General features: G+C 48.8%; 7 protein-coding genes across 7 annotated transcripts; 5 read left to right on the top strand and 2 right to left on the bottom strand.

Moving 5' to 3' along the window:
- Window positions 1-2,954: 2,954 nt before the first annotated feature.
- Window positions 2,955-4,037, top strand: BABINDRAFT_167626 (uncharacterized protein; the record flags this gene model as incomplete). The annotated part of the gene is made up of 1 exon (XM_019130526.1): window positions 2,955-4,037. The coding sequence occupies one exon, from the start codon at window positions 2,955-2,957 to the stop codon at window positions 4,035-4,037; it is 1,083 nt and encodes a 360-aa protein (XP_018984410.1).
- Window positions 4,038-5,458: 1,421 nt separating this feature from the next.
- BABINDRAFT_147872 (uncharacterized protein) lies at window positions 5,459-5,892 on the top strand. The gene is made up of 2 exons (XM_019127196.1): window positions 5,459-5,528; window positions 5,619-5,892. The coding sequence occupies exons 1-2, from the start codon at window positions 5,490-5,492 to the stop codon at window positions 5,808-5,810; spliced, it is 231 nt and encodes a 76-aa protein (XP_018984411.1). The 5' UTR covers window positions 5,459-5,489; the 3' UTR covers window positions 5,811-5,892.
- Window positions 5,893-6,353: 461 nt separating this feature from the next.
- On the top strand, window positions 6,354-10,313 carry BNI4 (Bni4p). Its single transcript, XM_019129200.1, has one exon. The coding sequence runs from the start codon at window positions 6,725-6,727 to the stop codon at window positions 9,908-9,910; it is 3,186 nt and encodes a 1,061-aa protein (XP_018984412.1). The 5' UTR covers window positions 6,354-6,724; the 3' UTR covers window positions 9,911-10,313.
- BABINDRAFT_147887 (uncharacterized protein) lies at window positions 10,145-10,809 on the top strand. Its single transcript, XM_019127199.1, has one exon. It carries the CDS (start codon window positions 10,389-10,391, stop codon window positions 10,551-10,553), a length of 165 nt encoding a protein of 54 aa, XP_018984413.1. The 5' UTR covers window positions 10,145-10,388; the 3' UTR covers window positions 10,554-10,809.
- Window positions 10,554-10,784, bottom strand: BABINDRAFT_38148 (uncharacterized protein; the record flags this gene model as incomplete). The annotated part of the gene is made up of 1 exon (XM_019131857.1): window positions 10,554-10,784. The coding sequence occupies one exon, from the start codon at window positions 10,782-10,784 to the stop codon at window positions 10,554-10,556; it is 231 nt and encodes a 76-aa protein (XP_018984414.1).
- Window position 10,810: 1 nt separating the features above from the next.
- On the top strand, window positions 10,811-11,805 carry PEX17 (Pex17p). The gene has a single exon (XM_019127197.1). The coding sequence runs from the start codon at window positions 10,993-10,995 to the stop codon at window positions 11,638-11,640; it is 648 nt and encodes a 215-aa protein (XP_018984415.1). The 5' UTR covers window positions 10,811-10,992; the 3' UTR covers window positions 11,641-11,805.
- Window positions 11,806-11,969: 164 nt separating this feature from the next.
- Window positions 11,970-12,947, bottom strand: BABINDRAFT_167629 (uncharacterized protein; the record flags this gene model as incomplete). The annotated part of the gene is made up of 1 exon (XM_019130527.1): window positions 11,970-12,947. One exon carries the CDS (start codon window positions 12,945-12,947, stop codon window positions 11,970-11,972), a length of 978 nt encoding a protein of 325 aa, XP_018984416.1.
- Window positions 12,948-12,997: the final 50 nt, after the last annotated feature.

Below are 12,997 nucleotides of genomic sequence, written 5' to 3' on the forward strand. Positions count from 1 at the left end.
TGGACGAACTATAACCAACTTCAATTGTCGCGTCGCCTGGGATTGGTTTTTGAACATGTGCAATCTATGCAAGGTGACACCACATGTAAGTTCAGGCTAGCAACGAGGTTAGTACGGTGCCTATTTTACGAGAGATAAAGATAGGATGCACTGCCTATTTCCCCCAATAGGATATATTGGAAAAAGACCGCCTTACCGCCTTTATGTATCGTTTCCGGGTATTAGGCTACGTACTGCTGATCTGGCTAGAGAGGCTAAATATTATATACACGCCAGGATCCTTACTCACTCATCTGCATCACACATACACGTTTCCCTAGGATATTGTCAATGCGTTGCCATGATGACCCTGCATAAGCTCTTATAGCAAGCTACACGACGTGTTCGGTAACCCATTTTGCATGGGTACCGATATCCTTACTGACTTGGGTTTGGAGTCTCACACATATTTTTAGATAAAAAAAAAACACTGCCATGGCGATTCACGCGGACAAAATTGGTCGCTAATGTAATTCCTAAGACTCTGAATACGCCTTAGTGCCCAATTTCATGGCTCCAACTGACTGTGCAGATCTAAGTGTAAAATCTGCAACCGCAGCATCCGTCTTCGCGTAGGGAATTTCGATGTACGAGCCTCTGAGAGCCGGATAGTTTTCCCGGTTGGGTTAAATAGAATTATACTTCTCGCGTAGGTGGTAGAGAATTTCCTGAAAGAAGAAAATGAATTGGGTAATATCCCACAGCTAGCAATCTGAAGGATCCACCCTGTGAATTGAAATGGTATTAAAAACTCAATTATACCTCGCTTTACTTTTCCCAATAACTGGCTCTTCGCAGATCAATACCGATAAGAGGATTGGTACTAACCATCAATTACCCTCTTACAGGGACTTTTGCAACCTTTCCATATCACTCTCTGGCATCAGAGTAATCGAGCTTATTGTACTGTAGACGTACCTTACAGATCCAATATTTGCTAGAAGGACCAGGGTCCACCACCTACAATAACTGTTCCGCTTTCTGAGATCTTCATGAACCAGGCATCTGACAACACGATTATTTTTGCCATTCCAACAATATCCATCGTGTAGAACACTTATACGTCAATGCAGCCTCATAAGACCGAAACGCGCGTCAAGTATGGTTCGCCGTTCGTGCGAACGGGGTTATTTCTCTTGAGAGGAACAACCCCTAGCTGTAGTTTAAGTCGGTTTCATGACTCCACAAGAGGTGGATCGCAACGTGCCTTTAGCTATACTCGAGGTAGAACTAGATAGGCTATTGCCAAGGGAACTCAAACTTGGGGAAGAAGGAATAATTACCTATTTAGGTAAAGAGAGGGTGGCATTACTGGGGCTAACTGCAGTACAGATTTAACTTGGCAACGAATCATGTCGGTAGTAATTACATACATGCTGACGATCACCACGTAAGCTGTCTGCAGCTGATACACGTTAATGTAAGTGTTATTTTCCACTCGACGGCCCAAGATTCGCGGTGATCTTGAGGGGGGAACGATCCGTCTAAATAGCACCCATAGATAGGCTAAAACTAAGTTGGGATCCCAATTAGCCACCAGAGCGGGAGGTGAAAATATAACGGGAAGCAAGTATCCCCAGTTAAGGGCTCGATGTTTGGCTCTGTCTAGGCAACCAGCCTGTAGCATGAAAACGTTCCGGTAAAGATACAGCCCTGGCTCCCCATGAAAGCCAGCGCCATGCAGGCGGCGCGGATATTTCCCGATTTGGCGAAGCACAGCTACACGAGATCTTGCTGCATATATGCTTAAAAATAAACTCAACAGGATTTCTCTGTCGATTACGTTCTGTTGAAGGGTTACAATTTTAATGCGAGCGAAGCAGTGGAATAATAACACAAACAGCTAACCTCTGTGTAAATGTCTGATTGGGAAGTTTACCCAAACACTTAACTGTGGGCTTTGTGTGAATATCTAACTACAAGTTTTGTTCCTCACCAACGTCAGCCCTACCCATGAACCACATACGCGGCAAAAATAGGTCCAATACAGGCCCAGCAAGGACCTAGTTCTAAGCTTCCACTATCAAAGCATACACCTAGTGACATTATGTCATCTACAAATCTGTTATCGGCTAAATTACCGTACTGGGTGAAATTGATTTAGTCTAATAATAGGTTTGAATGATAAGTAATAGGAGTACATATCTATCAGCCTTATCCAGGAGCTCCGTCAAGGAGTCCCAATGAGTAGCTGGGTTTACAATTCACATGCCTAGAGTCGTTTAATAAACCATTTATACATCAATGCCCGAAGGCTTCGTTCCACCCACCAAGTTTTACCGCGTTCACCCACGCTAAACTCGTCAACTTTGTCTATTGAGACTAACTACTGATCAGCATTTGATCCCGGAGCTAAGCATCAAGCAAGGGACCCGTACCGTGGGTCGGCGCTGAGATCATAGAGGCTACGTATAAATATGCGTGGGTGCGTGAGAATATAACCAGGTCTGCACCCCTTTGACCGAGAATCGTAGGCGCGTCGATAAATAGACCAGCCAGTCACATCGTATCCTAACCCACACAAGAAACCAGACTGATGGTTTCTGAAAACAAAACACGCGTAACTGTTACCGTTTCTCTGAGCCAGGAACTGGTATGCTTCCCTAATGACAATCTCTCTCTCGTCAAGCATTGCGCTAGGTGTTTAAAGATTAATCCAATCTGCATGCAACACACCCTTGTATGCATGAGCACCAAACGCTGCGCGCTTGGGATGCATGCAGCCGCAGGTTACACAGTTCGGGCTAGCTGGCGTGTATAACATACCATACTGATGCATGTCCATCAACAGCGCAAAGATCCGTTGATTTAGTAGAGATTTGCTAGGGATCCCTGGAGCAGATATAAAGACACCTCCGTCCGCTGCTAGGGTCTTCACTTCCACAACCATATTACTCACATCTGTCAGCCATAAAATGTCTTCTATTGCCCAACGCACAGCCAACTTCCTGAACCCATTCCAACAGCTGGACGCCATGGCGATGAAACGAGCTCCGTCCGTGTACTCTGTGAAGTCCACCACCACTCTCAATCACACCGAGCAGACACAGATCGACTCTGCCAAAACCAGCACCTACCAGATCAAGCTCCAGATGAGCGCGGAGGAGATCCAGATTGTGCGTTCCACCTGGGTGACGATGTTGAGTGATGAGGCCTTCGAGGGACCATCTGCTCGCCCTGACTCGGACATGACCGCCCAAAACTTGTCTAAATCCGTCTTTGTCGACCAAATTTACTCCAACTTGCTCACCATGAAGCCAGACTTAGAAAAGCTCTTCCCATCCATCAAGCACCAGGCTGCTTCCTTTGCCGGCGTGCTTGCGTTTGCCATCAGTCAGCTCGAGGACATTTCTCGCATCAACGCCTACTTGATGGGCTTGGGAAAGCTTCATTCGCGTATCTTGGGGATCGAGAAACCGCACTTTGAGTTGATGGGCTATGCGTTTATCAAGACGTGCGAAGAGAGATTTGGGACCGACAAGTTCACCCCCGAGATGGAAAAGTTGTGGATCTCGCTCTACTTGTATTTAGCGAACACCTTGATTCAGTTTGGTCTCGATCCGTACATGCACAGCAACTTCGATAACCAGGGCTTGAATGACGCGATTTTGGTGGATACGCAAATTCCAGGCGACAGCTTTGGCTTGGTGCCATCGCGCTCTATGGACGAAGAGGCCGATACCGCGTCCACCAACTCTGATTTCTCGCGCTTGTCGCTTCTGAACCGGAGCCCACCCTCCAGCCACAATTCTGGTGGATTCAGATCGTCCATCTCCACCATTGGCACCACTATGTTCAACAAGCACGGCGGTGTCGTTAATGCATCAATTCCCGTGAAAAATGGTCTCCCAGGCACCGAAGCGGTCTACGACACAGAGGCCTCTTTGGCACCAGCTACTGTCGTCAAGTCTGGCACAAAGAACGGTCTTAGAACTTCCAAGTTGGGCAGAAGATCCAGGGGTCCAAATGGCGACGATTCCAACTGCACGATCATGTAAAAGGCTGAAAGTTCGTTGAAACATTTCTACGCCAGCAATTCCCATTGCCCTTACGCACACTCTGCTTACAACTACACAAATAGGTACCACAGATATCCATAGACCAAGCAGCTTTGCTAGCAACAAAGTTCACCCTCGCGTGGCATTTCTTGGAAACGTGACCATTCCTTAAGTAGCTGTAGTATTGCAGACTACGCTATCGCCCGTTGCCAATGACTTCAGAAGCGCATACTGAACTCTATTTATAGTCAATAAAGGGTAAGTGATGGAGTAAACTGCGAGGCAGATTTTACATTTTGTATGTGGCTTGCGTATGGATTGTCGGGTAAAACGTCGGATCGTCAGGATTTACTGAAACTCTGATTGCTTGTATCTTTATTTATTACGCTGAATGACCCATCTAGGAGCTCAGTAAACCTATATTGTCCACATGCTAATTTTGTTACTTAGATTCCAACATCGTCGACCTGGCAAAATGCCAACTCTTTGTACGTATGCCACCTTGCCGAAAAACGTTGGCATGCTGCATTATGTGCTCGGGAAATGACGTCTGTTCAAAAAAAATACACACTCTAGCCACATACTTGGCTAATGATATATTTTATACCACACATTGACCGTTATCTTTATCTCAATGGCCTTGCGCGTAGCTTCTCAAACATCTTCGTTAACTCGCATGCAGCCATGCATAGAACTTGCCTGGTAACGCAGGAGTAAATCGAACAGCTGGTACGCGATACACCATCAATGTACTAGTCTATTAATCTTGCCGTAAAAACAGAAACCATTCGTATTGTAATCTACGTATACAATATGGCCACGACGCTCGCAGGGATCTAAACTCCTATTCGTCTCCCTAGAAAAAGGTGCATGAAAAATTACGTCTTGGCTAGAATCAAAGCCTCGAGCCCCCGTGAATCAGCTGATTTACTTAGACTAACCAACTGGTTGATGAAACGGTTGAGGGGACTAGCCTAAAGTTAGTTTCAGCTGCCCTGCACAGTAACTATAGAAGGCCATGTATGGGATATCAATATGAACTATCTCTGGGAGTTTGGATGCGATAGAAAAGACGCAAGGCTGCGGCGAGAGAATTATAGACGAAATGAAAACGCAAGCTAGACGGAGTAATTTACTGATATTAGATTTCATCCAACCGAGTTTTTTTTTACGAAACGGCACAATAACTGAGCCCGGCAACCATGCCAAGCACATACATGTAAGTAAAGCGGGGTTGGAAAGCGAATGACCTGATGCGGTGAAGTAGAATCCGACAGGATCATAGAGTTTGGGCAAGTGCTAGTGTTACTGTAATCGACTGGAGTAGAATCACAAATCAGCAAAATAATACGGACCAGAATACCCAGCCTACAGTCAAAACATGTTTTTGTCCATTTATCAGGACAAAGTCTGGTACTCGTGTGGAAGTTCCCTCGCAGATACTCCTGCACTATGTCAATAATCAATAACTTTCTCTTCTCGAATAGCCCAGTATGTATCTATACGGTATTCCTTGATGTCAATATTTAAGCAAGTTCAAGGACAAACACTGCTCCTGATACTAACTTAACGTCCCCAAAGGCATACTCTATACGATGGGGCTTGTTTGAGGAATATCAATATGATCTAACAATGGCAGCGTTGGATAATGTCCTCAATTTTGGTTTACAAGCCAGCAGTCAACTTTACCATAAGGTAAAGTCTTGGGGCGGTTTGGAATTCAATGTGGTGAGTCTTGGTGCAACAGAGATGGGCTACTTTCCGGGGGACTGAGGCTGAACCTACAATAAGACGCTGCCACCTGAGATTGAGCTTATTTAACCTCGTGTTTTGTGTGAATTTACACTGCAACTGTCCGTTAATTTAGATATTTGCACTAACATTGGAGCACAATATTTCTCATTGAATAACAAGCCCCAGATGGAATAAGACCACTGGATTTTATGAAACTTCCTCAGGGTTTAGTGCACGATATTTTTCGACTCATTTCGGAAAACTGCAGAACGTGGCTAGTCATTGTAAGCTATCACAACCAGCACATGCCTATCGCGAAGGAGGGGATTCATATCCCCACAGACCCTCCATAATAATCCTCATTATTAACTTTATCTCAGCCATCATTTTCCATGTTCTAAGCCAGTTCTCTTCCGCGTCGAGCTTGGGATCACCCGGACCTCGCACCACGCCTGGTCCGATGTAATACGCGGGAGACAACGTTTTAGATGCATAAGACGGAGAAGTTTCGGTCCTAAGCCTTTTAATGCCGTTATTAGCTTATCAAACAGATTACGGAATATATATCTCCAGTTCTAAGGAACCCTCCAACCAGGGTATCTCGATGTTCCTGTATCAGCACGGAATCTGCCCCGCGCGCCGCACCTGACAGGTAGTATCCGGATCTGGAAACAGACGCGGCACGCGTGAGTTCCTTTTCCCAGGAGCGTCCAAAATCGGGAGAAGGAAAATTGACCGGATCTGAGAGCCACTCGCTGAACTTGCACTGAGACTTTAACATCCAGATATATTCAACTGCCTGATTGATAGACTTGTTGCTTTATCCATTGCTGGCCTACCAACCCATTCCGTTTCTTGCTAGTTCTAAATACCACTAACCGCCAGTACACCCCTAAACTATCTGGCGAGCCGACATCCGACGTATCCGTCCTTATAGACATTCATAGATTGCCATGTCACACAGCGGGCAAGAAACCGCCGGTAAGGTTTTGGAAACTTCTGTGGAGCTGCCCAACTTCCAGACAATATCTGACTCGCCGGCAGCCGAGTCCCCCGCCGCTGTCCCTCAGCTCCTTGAGTCGCCGATGGCCTTGCCAGCAGCGTCACCAGGGTCCGATACCGGATCCCCCAACTTACTTAACGGCGAATTCTACGGCAGTGCCACCCCCCAGTCTTTCCTTCCGACCAGCAAGAAGCCACGGACGCAGTTGCGGAACCCGGTCAAAGAGCTGACAACGGGCATGTTGATGCAAAACTCGCCGTCTTTGGCCGCACTCGAGAGCATCTTAAACGAGAAGACCGGCCTGAATGCGGCTTCCCAACACAGGAACAGTCAGCCATTAATGGGATCTCGCCTCAACAACACCTACAACCGTAACCCATCGGTAAACTCGCCGCTGGCCGCCACGCCTCCGCCACCATACACATCCCCGGGCGGTAGACAGGGGCGAACCCCATTGCTCACCCAGCCATTGGTGACGGCCCGGAACGCCGCGACCCCTCGCGCCCTGGGCAGTACCCCTTCACTTGGCTTGGGGCTCGTGGTGGAGCAGCAGAAAAAGAGACAGCAGATCCAGCGATCTTCGCCACTGGTCTCACTGCAGGCCTCACTACTGGGTGTGCCACTTGTCCTGCCGCTGTCTTCATCGCTGATCCCTGTGCTAGTCCCGCCAGCGGCTCCCGTAAAGTCTACACACAACCAAACCGGACTAAAACAGGACATTCCGGAACTACAAAAGAAGAGGAGCACCGGGTTTAAAAACCTCTTCAAACACAACAAATCTGCCTCAACGTTTGAGGCATACACACCAGCGCCCCATCGCTCACCCGTGACACACAACCGCACAATGTCGTCGCCCACGTTCCCTAGTCCCGTCCAGTCTGAGACTAGAAGCGAGGCCGGAAGTGGGCGGCTGTTCCTGTACCAGCTGCCCGGCGATGTCAGAGGCACGAGATCGTTCCAGCAACCCACACCCCCCACCTCCAAAAGGGGTTTATTCTCGATCTTCTCCCGGAAGAAGAAGCCTGAGTCTGGTCTCTCCAGCTCCACATCTGTTCCTATGGTAGCTAGTCCCTATGGAACGGCCTCCCATGCGGCTTCAACCAGCAGCATTTTCAATCCGTTCAAACGCAAGGCATCGCGCCCCGACTTGCAGAGCGCAGGCGCAGCGCTTCCACTTTCGCAGTCCACGCCGGTTATTAGTCTGGCTCCCGTCGCGACGTTTGATGATATCACCACGCTCAGTGACAGTGATGGAGAAAGTGATGCTGCCGTCAAATATGGCTCGTACGGGCGAAACGATGAGGAATTGAGGCTAGTCGACAACGTTGCCGTGGCGGTTTCTGTAGCGATGGTGTCGTCGTCCAAGGCGCCGTCACCGTTAATCCGCCAGGTGAGTAAGCGCGAGCCAGGCGTGAAAAATTCTTCGTCGGCCGGCTCGCGTTGGAGCTTTGTGACGACGCCAGACGGGACGTTCAAATCGATTCTCGAAAGCGAGGGGCCTGCGTTGCCGTCACCGAATCTCGATGTGAAGCAGTTTTCCGAGGCAAAGATGGAAGAGGATGAGGAGGAGGAGGAGGAGGATACGGTGTCATTTACCGAGGGCGATGAGGTGGCGTTCGCGCCTGGGCTCAAACGCGACGAGTCAATGAACTACATTACGCTCGGGGTGTCGCCGGAACCGGCAAAACCCGTGGAGGGTTTTGCCACGGCAGGGAACTATCTCGCTACGCCTGAATTTCCTGAGGCGAAGACTATGAGCTGGGGGTTTTCCTGGCCGCCAGCTTTGGACGAGCTTTCCTCGCCTCAAGCCTCTGACTCTACCTCGACTGACGAAGCCATGCCTTTTGTTGAGGACTCAATCCTCTCACACGGCGGTGAGACGCTCTTCCCCAAGTCCCTCGACCAGCGCGAAGTCCAGACTATTGTCACCCTCGAGCGTTCGCTTTCCACACGCTCCGTCCGCTCGTCAACATTAAAAAAGCAGGACTCCATCAAACGCAACGCCCACGAGCTCGGCATGACCGTAGTGCTGTACGACCGCACACCTGAGCTCCCAGCGAATGAAGTTTTCCGGCGTATTCCCCTGAAGTCCACAGGCTATTCACCCGTATCGCCAGCCAGTATCTTGAAGTCACCCGCCCTTCGAGGAGCGTTTAGCGGTGACAGCCCGGATAGCACCCGTAGTGGAATGAGCGGGATGCTGGAGTTTGCAGACTTTGTGGACTTTGGCGGCGAGATGGACGAATTGACGAACGGTTTTTCCCACCAGGATCTTAACGCACCCTGGAGCCCCTCCCAACTGCTTGGTCTGGGGCGCTCTGAGGTGGCGGAGCCGTTGGCTGTTCCGCGATTCAAACTCCATACGCCAAGACGTAACTCGGAAGAGATTTCTGAGAAATCGTTCGGCGAAACTCTTTCGGCTCATTCGTCGCGCGGCTCAGAAGAAAGGCATTCGTCTGGAAGCGAGCACTCGCTTAGCCATGATCACTCTCTCGGCAACGACCGTCATCTCTATTCGCATAGTGATGAACACTCTAGCAGTGACCGTTCCCCTCAACGTCTCCACTCACCATCATCAGATAGTGACATAGACTACACGTCAGAAGGTGAAGAAATTTCCTCGCTCGACGCTTCGGTGACAGAGTCACCGAGACCGCATGCGAGCGCATTCCTCCCCCAGGGACATGATGCTGGCTACGACCCGCGGCGAATGTCTATGTCGTTCAAGGGCCTCAAGAGCGCGGCGTTCGACAACAACTTTGCAGACATCCACAACGGACAGCTCCGCGAGTCGGGGTCACACCAGTCGTTCACGCTTCCACCGCTGGAGTCGTTCAACAGCATTCCGTCCGGGCTGTCGCATGGCATGTCTCCTATGGCCAGTGACCCGAAACGTAGCCTCGCCGCAGCCCGGGCCGGTGGGGCGAGACCAAAGCCGAAGATGAATGTGAAATTTTCGTCGCGGATCATTTTATACGAGACTTATCATGGAGACGAGTACGATCGCCACCCGGAGATAGCTACGTGCAACCAGTTGACCCCGAAGTTGGCTCAGCTCATTAAGAACGAGTTGAATGCGGTGAAGGCGGAGATGCCTGTCCATGAGACATCGAGGTGTTATACGCATTTCTTTTAGTTTGTCCCATCCAGGTTAGATAAAAGATGTTCTAGGGTAGAGTTTGTATTTGTGACTTGAGATAAGGAGTCCACTAGGGGTTCTATGCTAATGTGATTTGATGTCAGAGGTTATTTGAGAAATATGTTTATCTATAATTTGATGCATCTACCGGGATTATGTGTTAATGTGCCTTGGACCAGGAATTGTCTTTTGGAGCTTGATATAATGTTTGTGAAATAATGAAGTATCAGGGTTACAAGCATTTACTTGCTTTGGTCATACTAGAAGGTTAAAGATTGGAATGCTTCCCAGTTAAAGCTGGGAAACAGAAAACCTATCACGTTAGATAAAGGTGGCAAATTGAGTGAGTAAACGAAGAATTAAATGTCGAAGCTGGGTCATGAAAAGTAGAGTCTCTGAAGTGTGTACGGTTTTATACACATACACGTTTTTATTTTCCTAGATTTTGATAAAATTTATATCAACTTTGGAATTTATGGTGGCCTGTTATAATTGTGATGATTTGAACTCCTGTTTCAAAAGACATTTCCTCGGCCGTGTACAGGCATATTATGCGGCTTCCCTCGTTTGTACGAGACTGTTACAATTGAAATCAGAACATTACTGGATTAACTATACATCACGGATACACGCAAGATGATTATTTTGCTTGCTCTTTGTAGGTCTTCTTGGCACTCTTGAAGATAGTATCCAAGGTGGTGTTGGCGTCCAAGTTGAATCTGGCAACCACCTCCTCCGGCCTCTCCATGTTCACAACCACGTAGTAGCCCGGTCTGCTATCAACACAGGTCCCTTCGGCCCATTCGGCCTCGTCGTAGTCGAGCAAGGAAATCACCGGTGGTTTACCGTCAACGTACGCTGGAGCTGGCATTTTGTGAATGGAGGACACAGCAATCATGGCGGAAATATTTTCATAGCACCGATATAGACACGAGGACGTGGCAAAATTATTTTGCACGTGACAACGGATTTCGATACGATGCAAGTCACGAGCCGAAGGAGAATGTGGAGAAGTTTGACGCGGAGCCATAAGAACGTTTGACCCACAACCTCAGTCTCCTATACCAGAGTATCATATTATGTCATTCCCCAAGGCTGTTTCTTTTCCGGAGGATATCGCGCTGTTTTCCGGCAGTGCGCGCGTGTCACCACTCGCGCGATTCATTAGACGAGTCTGCTATGGGTCCGGATACTCTCTCGTGCTTGTGTACATCGTGGCTAACTTTTTGGTGAAGCCGTTGCTCGAGGAGAAGTATGCCCTCAGAAAGGACGTGTTGCGGTACTTGCGGATGAAACTCGTGTCGTACATTCTCAAACTTTCACTGGAAGTGGAACGAGTGCCGGTGGTGGCGCTCAGCCGGAACGGAAAGTTGTACAACGAAATCGCGACCCAGACGGATAAGCCCAAAGAGACAGGCTATTCAGCATACATGCACAGCTATGCGGAAGAAGAGGTGGAGGAAGACGACACGTTCAAAACCGGGCGGCTCGTCAAAAAGTTGGACTACATCCACGCACAGCTTGTAGAGTTGCACTGCCAGAACGAAAACACCCAGAAAGAGCTCCATCCGTTACACTTCCAGATGATAGACCTCCTGGCCCATGTTCAGTCATTGTATACAGACCCTCACAACCCCAAGGGGCCGCGAGCTGGTCGCAGTTCAGCGTTGGATGTTAAACAGGATATCCGCAACATTAAGGGGTTGTACATAAGTGGCCAGGTGTAATGTAATTACTGGGAATGAAATTATGCAGAATTAAAGATCTAGGAGAGAGTTTGAAGATGTAGCGGTAAATCGGATCCTTGTCAGAATCAATAATCGTTGTCCATAGCATTGACTTGGACAATCGCTCAAACCATGTTAACTTTATATATATTACCATAACTAGCTCTTCCTAGCAAACTATTATACCTATACATATGAGTACTGATATGTATGCGTGTTATTCAGAATCCGGCTATAGCGAATGCTTGCAAGTGAAGATGTCAAACTGGCCGCGAGCCCAAAGCTTGACTAGCAACGGCAAAATGTCTCACTTACACTCAACATGTTTCCTATATCGCCGCATCCGGAACCCCCAACCGAATCCCTTCAGGGTTGCTCACCCACCGGAATAACGCTCCATGCTTCACTACTGGTCTCTTCTTCACGGTTTCGCCCTCGTCCGGATCCCAATCCTCCCCATCCTTGCTCTGCTCGTCCAATTTCTTCAAATCTCTGACCTTCCCCGCGCGTCTCTTGAGAAGCTTGTTCAACGTCTCGGTCTTTTCCTCCTCCAACTTCTTCTCGCTTTGGTTCTTTCTGCGTCTGGCAGTCTCGGCCCGGCGGAGCTGGATTTCATCTTCCGTCAAGTTGACTTTCTTGATAATATCGTTTGACAAGGCGAGGAACTTTTCCTTAGGGGCCTCCACCGCCACCTGCTCTTCGAAGTACTTGGTTCTCTGCCGCTCCGTCATCTTGGAAATGTCAGGTGTGGAGGGATCGTACACAATTTCCTCATCCGTTAGAAGTAGCTCATCGTCGATCTGATTGGGCGTGTCTTCAAACTCGCCATCCGAGTACTCGTCCTTGTATGTGACCGACTGGGCAGACTGCCGTTTGGGATTTGACTTGGTCAACGCCTTTGGCGGAGCAGCCGCAGCTCTGGGCCGTGCACTACGTGACTTTGGCGCTTTCCGTGGTGGGGAATCTGATTCTTCTTCGCTGTCATCGAGAAGGCGCTTCTTCTTAGGCGGCGCCTTGGCCTTTGGCGTGTACTTGAGCTTGATGGCCACCGGCTTTTTCCGTTCCACCTCCTCTTCGTGGTGATACTCTTCAGCAATATCATCGTCATTATCCTCAATAGCTTCGAACTCTTCCGATTCGTAAATATCCTCGGCCTCATCGCCTTCGTCATCGTCGTCGTCATCTTCCTCGTCGTCATCATCATCGTCGCTAATAGGGGCCCTGCGACGGCTCACCTTTGGGGCTTCCTCCTGAGAGGAAGTAACGCTCTGGGAGTCAGAGACCTCTGATAAATCTGACTCTGGCATGGTACAGGAGTGGATACGGAACGGAAAGAGTGGAAGGGATCATTTTGTGT

The sequence above is a fragment of the Babjeviella inositovora genome (genome assembly GCF_001661335.1).
Source record: "Babjeviella inositovora NRRL Y-12698 unplaced genomic scaffold BABINscaffold_8, whole genome shotgun sequence".
NCBI classification, from domain to species: Eukaryota; Fungi; Ascomycota; class Pichiomycetes; order Serinales; genus Babjeviella; species Babjeviella inositovora.

Coding starts and splice junctions, on each gene's coding strand:
- PEX17 (XM_019127197.1), top strand. CDS start 10,993: ATGTCATTCCCCAAGGCTGTTTCTTTTCCGGAGGATATCGCGCTGTTT.
- BABINDRAFT_147872 (XM_019127196.1), top strand. CDS start 5,490: ATGTCAATAATCAATAACTTTCTCTTCTCGAATAGCCCA. Junction 5,529..5,618: donor TTCTCTTCTCGAATAGCCCA/GTATGTATCTAT, acceptor ACGTCCCCAAAG/GCATACTCTATACGATGGGG.
- BABINDRAFT_147887 (XM_019127199.1), top strand. CDS start 10,389: ATGGTGGCCTGTTATAATTGTGATGATTTGAACTCCTGTTTCAAAAGA.
- BNI4 (XM_019129200.1), top strand. CDS start 6,725: ATGTCACACAGCGGGCAAGAAACCGCCGGTAAGGTTTTGGAAACTTCT.